At 37.3% G+C, this 11,252-nt stretch overlaps 2 protein-coding genes across 5 annotated transcripts in view; one reads left to right on the forward strand and one right to left on the reverse strand.

The window, feature by feature from the left end:
* The window catches only part of C4H1orf112 (chromosome 4 C1orf112 homolog), a 41,184-nt gene extending 32,562 nt beyond the window's left edge, over positions 1-8,622 (reverse strand). Inside the window, exons 1-5 of one of the 2 annotated variants that reach the window (XM_001928004.6) lie at positions 8,443-8,622; positions 5,169-5,208; positions 4,411-4,499; positions 2,713-2,817; positions 1,853-1,993 (exon numbers count right to left, since the gene is read on the reverse strand). In XM_001928004.6, coding sequence (XP_001928039.4) covers positions 1,853-1,993; positions 2,713-2,817; positions 4,411-4,499; positions 5,169-5,208; positions 8,443-8,553 — 486 coding nt within the window. In that variant the 5' untranslated portion in view covers positions 8,554-8,622. The remainder of the gene's footprint in view (positions 1-1,852; positions 1,994-2,712; positions 2,818-4,410; positions 4,500-5,168; positions 5,209-8,442) is intronic. The other variant, XM_021089430.1, reaches the window with a different exon arrangement.
* Positions 8,635-11,123, forward strand: METTL18 (methyltransferase like 18). 3 transcript variants are annotated; one of them, XM_021089436.1, is made up of 2 exons: positions 8,635-8,789; positions 9,744-11,123. In XM_021089436.1, exon 2 carries the CDS (start codon positions 9,954-9,956, stop codon positions 11,073-11,075), a length of 1,122 nt encoding a protein of 373 aa, XP_020945095.1. In that variant the 5' UTR covers positions 8,635-8,789; positions 9,744-9,953; the 3' UTR covers positions 11,076-11,123. The 3 variants fall into 3 exon arrangements, with proteins under 3 accessions (XP_020945095.1, XP_020945094.1, XP_013852241.2); XM_021089435.1 differs by having other exon boundaries at positions 8,673-8,826; XM_013996787.2 differs by lacking the exon at positions 8,635-8,789 and adding an exon at positions 8,841-9,096.

The raw sequence follows: 11,252 nt of genomic DNA on the forward strand, positions 1-11,252 counted from the left end.
CACAAATAAATAAAAATAAAAGAAAAAGCAAATCATAAAAAGCTCAAGAGCCAAATTTATTTTAACTCATTCTATCAGAACTCATAAATTTAATTATGTACAGTATATTTCAATGTGGGGAGCCAAGGGGATGCAAGGATTCAAAAAAAGGACCTTGCTTGATGGCAGAAAAACTTGAAGGCAGGTTCCTAACCAAGGAAGGGCGCTCACCTGAACGGTACATGCCGAAGGTGGGTCTCTGGACAGGATAAAAGCCTGCCTGAATGGTGCATGCCGAAGGTGGGATTCTGGTCAGGATGAAAGCCTGCCTCTATGGTACAAGCCGAGGGCAGGCCTCAGGTTATACGGCTCTCATTTTGATGTTTATGGTTAAGAATTGGGGCTTTCCTGGGAAAACAATTTCCATGTTTGGGCCGGAGAACATAGATTGTTTCTCGGGTGACCTAGTCTTTCCTGCTGTTTTATTTGTTATTCAGGTTTTCCTCAGTCTTTTCTGATTATTTACGTATTATTTTCCATTCTTATTTTCCTGTGGTGATTTGTGATTTAACAAAGTTACAACAATAATAAAAATTTCATCCTGAAGGACTTTTCCCTATTCATATCCAACTTAATTAATACATAGTGTTTATCTACTAACTAGTTACAGTAAACTTTAGAGTTAGGATTTTAATGAGGATAATAGAAGTTAGACATATATTATTCTTGATCAAAGAAACCCAGCTGTGAGTTTTGTCCTTGAGTTTAAAAACTTTTATCGGTAGCTAGCTAAGTTGATTTGTATTTTCTCATACTGTTTCCCTGCCAAGGATGCTTTAAGATAGACACTAGTCTGAAGACAGGATTTTTTGTGTTTGTAACTTCTTCAGCTTGTGGGAATTGGCTGGCCATGAGATGGTTTGTGCTGGGTCTCCTCTTTCCCACATGATATGCTACACCTGTTTGTCCTTGAATTGTATTCATTAAATTTAGTTAAGTTGAAGATTTTAAAATGTGATATATTGCTACTGTACCATGTGATCAAAAAACAAAGCCTAATAGTTAACCAATGTACTTTTAACACTATGATATAATTTGTAGTGAAGAACTGTCTATATAATCAACCACTTATGCCAATAAAATTGGAGCACTCCAGCGCCCTGAAAGAAGGGACAAAGAGGCTGTCTCTGTATGTACATTTGCCAACGCCGTGTCCCTCTCTGATTGGGAAAAAGTGTACACTCCCTGGCCGCCAGAGCTGGCCTCCGGCATTTCAAGAGATACAAGCATGTATCAGACACAATTTCTGACTTCCAAAACCTTACAAATATAAAACTTAAAGGCAGATAAATAACATTAGGTCTGGTGCATGACATTTTAGTACCCTATCACCAAAGAGAAGCATTAACTAGCTAGCAATTTTCATTTACCCAACAAATAGTGCTATCAAAACTGCCCATGACCCACATATCCTAGGCCAGTTTTTGTACTTTAAAGCTGCCTCAAAACTAAATAAGGGTCCCTTTCTTGTCTCCCCAAATTGAGCCTTATAGGTGCATAATCATTAAGGAATTCATCTGAGCCACCAATGCCATGAGAGGACTACTTCAGGATACTTGTGACTCAACACAAATCCCTATCACTTCTTATCAAAAGGAAACAGAAGACAATAAGAAAAACTGCAAGAGTCCCATTTTTATGACTTCCTTACTACTTATTGTGAAACAAGTATTTACACACATGTTCTCTGTTCTATGTCTACTGCAATAATACAGGCTAAAATGTAAACTTACAAACACTATAAACACTACAAACTTAGCCCCTTGCCCATGGATTCTAGGCCATTTAAAATGTACTTAGATCTACTACTCACCTTACAATGTACAAATGTACTTTTGATTACATGTAGGATTGAGGAGGGGAGACTATGAATATTTTCTAGAATGATGGATTCCTGCGTGGTACAGACATGTTGAACACATCCTGTAAGAGTTCCTAATAGCTGTACCATCGTCTAGAAATAAGGAAAAGAAGTTTTACTCAGAATATATTTCTGTGTACCTAAAAGGTGTCAAACAACATGCTGGGTGCTAGAGATAGAGCAGTGAATAAAACAGACCCTCTGTTGCTCCTTACACATAACTTTAGCCTAACAAAACTACAAATATTAGTCTGTAGCTAGCCATTTGGTTTGTTTTTTTTTTTTTTTTTAAAAAAGGAAGTTGGAATCCTAACCCACACATCAAAGCATATAGCAGGTGTTCTACACACACACTTTGAAATTACATGCAGGGCATGCTGTCTTGATGACTTGTCCTCTTTCTCCTAATGCAAGTTTAGATGTTTACTTGCACGAAATTGTATAAAAATTCAGAATTTAGGAGTTCCTGTCATGGCTCATGGGAAATTAATCTGACTAGTAACCTGTGGAGGCAGGTTCAATCCCTGGCCTCATTCAGTGGGTTGCTGTGGCTGTAGTGTAGGTCAGCAGCTACAGCTCCGATTCGACCCCTAGCCTGGGAACCTCCATATGCCACAGGTGCAGTCCTAAAAAAACAAAACAAAACAAACAAACAAAAAAAACCTCAGAATTTATGGTTTTGCAATGTCTTTAATTCTGTAAATTTAATTCCAGCATTGGGCCATTATATAAAGATATATAGCTAATTAATATCAGTATAAAATTCTCATATTAAGCTCTCTTCCACACCCCCCTCAATATATTTGACATACCTGTAAAATATTTCTTAGAGTGGTCTGGATTTCTAAATTTTGGCTCGATAGTCCTCTGGCTTGACTGGTTAACTCAAACATCATGTCATCAAATAATTTTACAGTCTGTGAAAATAAGCAGGTCATATATAGTAACAAGAGTCACCAGAAAAGGGAAAACATATCTTTAAAGAAAAAAAATTAGATGATTTGATTTTGCATTAACAACCACAAGATACTCTAGTGTGACACCTAATAAAGTTAATAAAAAATATATACATAGTACCTAATAAAGTTAATAAAAAATATATATGTAGCATAGAATTTTACAAGAGAATCTCTTAAAGAAAAGACTCCAACAAAAATTGTTTTCCATTTCTATGATTTGAATCTATTTAATGAAATCCATTAAAAAAATCACTTGAAGTTCATTTTTTGATGATAGAACAAAAGCCATACTCCTACACTTAAATAAGTAAAAGATGACAGTCTTAACCAATCAACATTCACATAGACATTCAGAAGGTTATTTCCTGGTAACGGTAATGAACTTGTGAATTACCTATTCACTTGTATCTAATTAGTTCCCCTTTTGAGCAACTCGAAATACCACTCCTGGGGTGCAGTACAGTATGTGACCGCAGAATGAAGTGTTTTTGTTTATGAAGTTAGCTACCCTAAGACCTTAATACTCTAAACAAGTTAAACGTCTGCTTCATCCATATACTAGCTGGACCTTATTTTGGCAGTTAAAAACAAATATTAAGAAACTTTTTAGATAGACAATAATCCAGTGAATATGAGTAAAAGGAGTTCTGATGATTATTTGCTTCAAATCTAAACTAAGAAATCCATTCCAATAAGAAATAAGTTATCATACAAAATGTTTAATTTTGGCACCAAAGTACCTTTAACCCCGACAATTAAAAAAAAAAGGTATGACTGTGCTTTTCAAAGAAAAGGTATACCACATAACATCTAAAAGGTAAAAATGTGGTTGGTGAATTTGATGTTTTCCCTCTAGTTATTTCACTTTACCAATATTCCAGCCTTTCTGTCTTGTTTTATTTTTCTTTTATGGCCACACCTGCAGCATATGGAAATTCCCAGGCTAGGGGTCAAATCGGAGTTGCAGCTGCTGGCCAATGCCACAGCCAATCCGAGCTGCAGCTAGGACCTACACCACAGCCTGCGCAATGCCAGATCCTTAACCCACTGAGTGAGGCCAAGGACGGAACCCATATCCTCATGGACACTATGTTGTGTTGTTAACCCACCGAGTCACAACGGGAACACCTTCCCCAGCCTTTTTTATTCTAAGACCTCTTTAACAAATTTTGGCTTCATTTTCCAAACAATGAAATTTAGCAATTACTAATAAACTCTACAGAGAAGATAACAAAAAGAAATTTAAGTAACATCATCATTTATCTCAAATTTTCAACAAATAGCTTTAAAATACAAGAGTATTTAAAATTAGCTACAAATAATGTAAATACAATTAGTAAAGGATCCACACTCCCTGAAAATATAAAATCACTTAATGATCACTAACACAATCATATTCTCACATGAGATCTATTTTTAACTATTATATTTGTATTTCAAATATGTGATACATTAAGAAGAGCCACAATTAAGATTAAATGGTCTAAAATTGAGACCAGATTTTAACAGCCTTTATAATGTGAACTGATTACGATAATAATTATACTATACCTTTGGCAGCACTTGTGAAAAGCAAGTCTGTTCCAATGTCAGGTGGTTCATATGAGGTAAAAACATTTCTACAATAATTTTCAGAATTTCTAGAAAGTAAAAGAGTGACATATTTTGTAGCAATATTAAGTCACATCAGCCAACGAAGACCACCACCCTTTCCCACATGCAAGAATATGTAAGTACTAACAATCTAAAGCTTTGTACAGTTTCAAAATGCCATACTCTATGCAGAGAAACCACTAAAAATTGAATAACATGAAATAATAGTCAAGTTTAAAAAAAACAAACAAAAAAAATCAATCTATATGTCCAGCGATTAAGGACAGTTTAATGGATATGGGTACAACTGCTGAATAGGATCTGCTATAAAGTGATTGCTAGAAATAGTTTAAAACCATGATAAATTGTTCACAATACTCTAAGGTAAAAAGAAAAAGGTTCCAAATAGTATAATTTCAACATTAATATATATATAATATGTATACAAAGAATAATAAATAGGCTGACATATAAAATCAAAATGAGAATGTTCTATGTCAAAATCTTAAACATACTAGATTAATGACTGTTATATTACCTTTTCTGTTTTTCTGTATGATACAAACTTTCCATGATGAATAATTAAAATCCCTTTAAGTAGGGAATTTAAAGTGAAATAATTAAACTCCCTTTAAATAGGGCATACAAAACTGTATTGAGATATGTGGTACTCAGGTATAATGACACCAAAGTAATCATAAATTAATTTTACTTACGAATATGCTCAATCCAATTGTCAGAATGCTGATACATAGAGTAAAAAAATTAAGGAAAATATCAGTATTACGGTAATAAGATGTTCACTACTGAGAACAGAGTTTCAAAGGACCATTCTTGACATTTAAGCAATGATCACTAAGAGACTGATATTAGACTCAAATTACTCGCTTAATTTTGCTTTAAAAAACTTAAATGTTTATTGAGTAAACAAACAATATAATGAAAATATTTTAAGGAAACATTTTTAAAATTGCACAGGTATAAACTTGTATTTACAAACCATGTATAGTTATGACATATTTTTTACAGATGAGAAACAGTCTATAATAATCCATGGATTTCTGGTTCCTGAAACAGACATTTCTTCCTCCTCGGTATTTCTACAGGACTTTATTTGCACCTGGCTTAAGTATTGATCACTACCTACCTCCTTTTCATGTTACTAGCATATCTATCTTACCACCTTACCAGACTGGAGCTCTTTTGCAATAGGAGCTTACAAACATGTGATAACAAGTTATCTTGTGTTCATTACAAAAGTTAACAATAATCATACTATAAACTATACACTTTCATAACATCAAGAATAATTTTTAGAAATGTTTTACTACAAAAATAAGCTTTATGTGTCAATTAAAAAAATGAATAAATCATTCCCTGTCACAGTAATACAAGAATCGATTTTTCTTCTGAAATCTTAATTTGCATATATGTATTTTATAGCTGCAATCAAAATATAGTCATTAACTCATTTTAGTTTGGTAAAGTAGAACGTGCTTCATGGAAAAATTTCAGTAAAGGTCAAAAAAAATTCTAGCCTTGTCCAAAATTAAGCATAAGTCATGATTATGTAGGCATTCAGGTAACAACTGGAAAATAATGTGTAAAAGGCAAAACAAGAAAATAATTAGTTAAGGTGTTATGATTGTGGATTTACTGAAAACTTCTTTCATTTGTTGAAAGTGTTGAAGATAAAATAAAACCACAAACTGGAAAAAAAAATTAACTAATGAGACTTCCAGGCAGTTTTAAAACAAGACAATTTCTTTTCTTAGCCCTTCACCGAATGCTTCCTATGTGCCAGGCACTATTCTAGGAGCTGGAAACAATACAGTGAAAACAAAATCCCTGCATTTGTGAACTTCATATAGTGAGGAAAAGCAAAAAAGAAAGTAAAGAAGACAATTTCTATTAATGATAATTTTTCTTCAGAAAACTGAATAGAGCAATGTGATAAGCATTACAGACTGGGTTTGGGGGAACCACCTAAGATTGAGAGCTCTGCAAAAGGACCACTGAGGTTACATTTGAGCCGGGGCCTGAATGAGATGAACAAAAGGCTGGAAGAACGAGGCTCAAGAAATCAGCAAACATGAAGATCCTGAGCTGGCTGAGCTTCCTGTACTTGTGGATCTAATGTAGTGAGGTAGTTAGGAGAGAAGGACAAAGCTTAAAAGATGAGAAGCCTTGAAGATAAAAGTTTAGATTACTAACTTGTTAAGAAGCCACTGGAGGGTGGTTTAAAAAGGCTTTCTGGAGTTCCTGTCATGGTGCAGCAGAAACGCATCCAACCGGAACCATGAGTTTGTGGGTTCAACCGTTGGCCTCGTTCAGTGGGTTAAGGATCTGGCGTAGGCCAGCAGCTGTAGCTTGGATTCGACCTCTAGCCTGGGAACCTCCATATGCCATGGGTGTGGCCCTAAAAAGCAAAAATAAATAAATAAATAAAAATTTTTTAAAAAATAAAAAGGCTTCCTGTACTTGTGGATCAAATAGAGTGAGGCAGTTGGGAGAGAAGGACAAAGCTTAAAACCTGAGGAGCCTTGAAGGTAAAAGTTTAGATTTTATTACTAATTTGTTAAGAAGCCTGGGGAATTACACAGTGTTTTCCACTCTGAACTTCTTTTGGAGAATGGATAATAAGAGGACATGAGTAAGAGAATTATTATTTTTCTTTCTATGTGCTGCACCTAGGGCCCTAAAAAGTAAAGGGAAAAAAAAAAAAAAAAGTCAGAAACAAAAGAAATGCTGACTGGATGTGATAAAGAGAAGATTGAAGGTTTTGGCTTGAGAAATCATTTATATAGATGAAGAAAGTTGGGGAAAGAACATGTTTGGGTTAAGTTTAAGATGCAAAACCAAGTGGGATGTTGATTTTCAATTACTGAAATCTCCCTATAACCTCAAGGGGTGAAAGAGGAACCATGTTCCTTTTCTCTGTTCCCCCAAAGATTAATACCCTCCCTGGTACATATTATGCATGTAGTAACAGATGAGGAGGACGACTATTTGTTTTCCAAGCCAAATTCCTTTAGGACAGCAATTCCATACCTACATAAGGACTAAGAAAAGGCTTTGGTACCTATGGCAATGCCCAGGAGAATGACTTCGATGTGACAGCAATATTTACATTTGGCCTCTACTGTAAAGTATTTGTGCAGTATTCAGACTCTCTAAAGTGAAGGGTTTTTTTTTTTTTTTTTTTGAGTGTATTCTTATGAAGTTTTATGTCCTCAAAGCTGTTTAAGAAATAAACAAAAATTATCCTTTAACATGAAGGGCTAGGACTTCAAGCACATTACAACCAAAACAGGATTAGCCTGATTAAAAATAATCCGCACCTGGACAACGCAGGCCTTAAATACCTCAAACCCAGCTGATCAAAGCTAATGACCAAGAAAGCAACTCCTATTCCCCAGCAATAAAGGAAAAAAGGTTCGAAAATGGGAGGGGAAGAACACTTTTATTTACTTAACATCTTTTACAGACTTGGCATCATGGGAGAACTACGTCCTTCAATTTGATTCTCACAATAGTGAGGAGAGTATTCATTTTCATCACCCATTTTAGAGGTAAGACCTCAGAGTATCTCCTCTCTCTACTACCTTCAGAGTCAGCTCAGCTTACCTCTCAAGTCTGAGTCCTTGCCTCCCCCGCTCCCCCCATGCAGAAGTCACACTTAATTGCAGGTACAGCACAACGCAAAGGCCCAGCGGAATGGAAGAAAACGCCACATCCACTGCCAAAATCACTGGCACAACACCTCTGCGAGTCCTTCCAGGGCCAAAGCCAGGCATGACTTCGGCCTCGGTACCTACGACTCTTTCCTGCTTTTCATTCCCTCGCTTATTTATCTCGCTTAGCAACAAAGAAAGCAAGAGGGTTGAAGCCGCAGGAACACAACACGGCCCCCGGGAGCCGGGATGAGGCACAGGAGGGAAAGTGAAGACCCGCCCCACAACCCTAAGTAGAAGTGACAATGAAGGATATAAGGAGCCGAGGCAGGACAGACGGCAGTTCCCGGCGGCAGACCTCCTCCGGCCAGCTACTTAATTCTTCCAGGGCAACCGCGCTCGCTGGGACCGCCCGTTCCTGAGACATCGTTTAGCTCTACTACCAAAGCTTCCAAGCGCTCCCGCCAAAGCCAAGACCGGAAACCCCCACCGTCCCGGCAGGCCTTGCGAGCCAAAACCATAGAGAGCAAGCGCGCGCCTTTCCTTGGTGAGTCCAGGAAGAACACGTCTGGGAAGAGAGTCGGGTTTGTCTGGCCTGAGGAGGACTCAACTCACTGGTGTGCACTTTCAGTCTGGAGGGTCTGGCTGGAGTTCTCCCACCCGGTGAGCTGCGAACCTGCGGGCGGGCGAGCTTCCCCAGGTCTGGATCACGTTAGTGTTGCTTTGAAACGCTGGAGATGGGGGAGGGGGATGTGAGTCCCTAGATTTGCTATCCTCCGTCCCTTGGGGCTTTGAGATTGCACGTCTGGAGTTGGGTTTGACCCGGGACCTGCAGCCGGAAATGACCCCAAGCCCTGCGGTGTAGGGAAGCAGAAACTACTCACTTAATGTGTGATCCTTCCCTGTATATCATAAGTAATGAGGATAAAGACCCCACCTGCCAGAATTGTTGTGCAGATCGAAGCAGTTGGTATGTATTAAGTGTCTGCACAATAGGTAGATGCAGAGAAGAGTCTCGATAAAGTTCCTCCCATTTTCTACGGGCCTCTTCACCTAGCTCAGTGCCCTTATTTTGTGTCAAAGTGATCTTTACTAATTTCTCCACAGGTACCCGACTCCCATACCCTTAGAGCTGCAGATGGCCGCTGAATGTTTGTAGTGAGGTCATTTGTATGAATTTACACACACCAGAGTATACCTGTGCATGTTTTTTTAAAAGGACGCTCATTTACCAAGTATAGGCTTGAAGTCGTTACTCGAAACTGTAACAGACTGAAGTGAAGAGATTCTGGCTGTTTGGGAAATAAATATGTTTGGGCAAGGTTATGACGGATGATGCCTGAGAATTTTGTACTTCTGTTATTTCTAGTTGTTGCCGCTGTTGTCATTTTGTTTGTTTTTATAGTTTATTCTTTTTTCCAGCTTTTGAACCCTGAAGAGTGTGTACGTTTCCAAATGTCTTCATCTCCCTCCACAGCATTCATAGAAAAGGCAGCTGGTTGGGGGTGGGGCTGGGGACTGGGGGCTATTGAATATTAGGTGTAAACCAAATGTGTCATTTTGCTTTTTAATAACAATTTCCTTTTTTTTTTTTTTTTTTTTTTTTTCCCCATCTAGAGCTAAATTGAAAGAAGAGTAAAGACCTCTAAAAAATCATCTGGAAATATCCCTAAATATTTGTAACTGTGTATAAGCAGCTAAAGAGAAGTAGGCCTCCAACAAAATTAACTAAATAATTGAGGCAGGGTTTTGTGCGTGTCATCAGTTCTATCCAGAAGTTGAAGAATCTTCCTTTGAGTTTAAGGATTGTGTGCACTTAATGAGAGAATGCCTTTTCAGTTTAATTTCACAATAGAAGACCATCTGGAAGATGAATTAATACCCCTTGAAGATGGAGCTTTGGCCCTGGATTTCTCTAAAGAGTCTTCAGTCTCAGAAAGACAAAAAGGTAAACACAGTGATAAAAAATCTTCTACAGAACAGTTTGACTTGCTTCAGGATCTTTTGTGGGAACATCAGTCAGGGGGAAATGCAGCTCCCTCTCAAGACACAGACCACTCACTCAATGGAACGAACAGTTTAAGTAACCTGGAGCCATATGAAAAAAAGCCCTGCTTGAGAGTTGCCAAAGAACATGCTCTGCCTAAAGATTTAAAGAAAGTGTTAGAAAGTAAAGTCATAGAAACATTACCAGGCCTTCAGCATGTTAACATATCAGTAGTGAAAACCATCCTTTTGAAAGATAACTTTTCTGGAGAAAACATCATTTCAAAAAGCTTTTCTTCTCACTCTGATCTGATTACAGGTGTTTATGAAGGAGGTTTAAAAATCTGGGAGTGTACCTTTGACCTCCTGGCCTATTTTACAAAGGCCAAAGTGAAATTTGCTGGGAAAAAAGTGTTGGACCTTGGTTGTGGTTCAGGGTTGCTGGGTATAATGGCATTCAAGGGAGGGGCCAAAGAAATTCATTTTCAAGATTATAACAGTGTGGTGATTGATGAAGTAACTTTACCTAACGTAGTGGCTAACTCCACTTTGGAAGATGAAGAAAATGACCTAAATGAGCCAGATGTGAAAAGATGCAGAAAATCAAAAGTAGCACAAGAATTATGTAAATGCCGGTTCTTTTCTGGGGAATGGTCTGAGTTTTGTAAGCTTGTACTAAGCAGGGAAGAACTCTTTGAAAAATATGATCTCATTCTTACCTCAGAAACCATTTACAATCCTGATTATTATGGTCCTTTGCACCAAACATTCGTTAGATTGTTAGGTAAAAATGGTCGGGTGCTTATGGCCAGCAAAGCACATTATTTTGGGGTGGGTGGAGGTATTCATCTCTTTCAGAAGTTTATAGAGGAAAGGAATGTATTTGAGACTAGAACACTCGAAATAATTGATGAAGGACTAAAGAGATTCCTAATTGAAATGACTTTTAAATACCCCAGTTAATGTCCATTGTTTCCTAAATAAACAGAATAATGAAGACTTCGTTATGAATATTTGATTTCTGCTTTGCTATTATTTTTTTCCTGAAGTTACAATGTTTGTTTAAGTTTGTTTATCCAACTTAAGAGACCAACTGTATTAGCCACGTTGTACTTGCTAGGTGAGACTGAGAAAATAGTG

Source organism: Sus scrofa, chromosome 4 (genome assembly GCF_000003025.6).
Source record: "Sus scrofa isolate TJ Tabasco breed Duroc chromosome 4, Sscrofa11.1, whole genome shotgun sequence".
Lineage (NCBI taxonomy): Eukaryota > Metazoa > Chordata > Mammalia > Artiodactyla > Suidae > Sus > Sus scrofa.

Bases quoted from the DNA above. Each gene is read 5' to 3' on its own strand.
- METTL18 (XM_021089436.1), top strand. From the start codon at position 9,954: ATGCCTTTTCAGTTTAATTTCACAATAGAAGACCATCTGGAAGATGAA.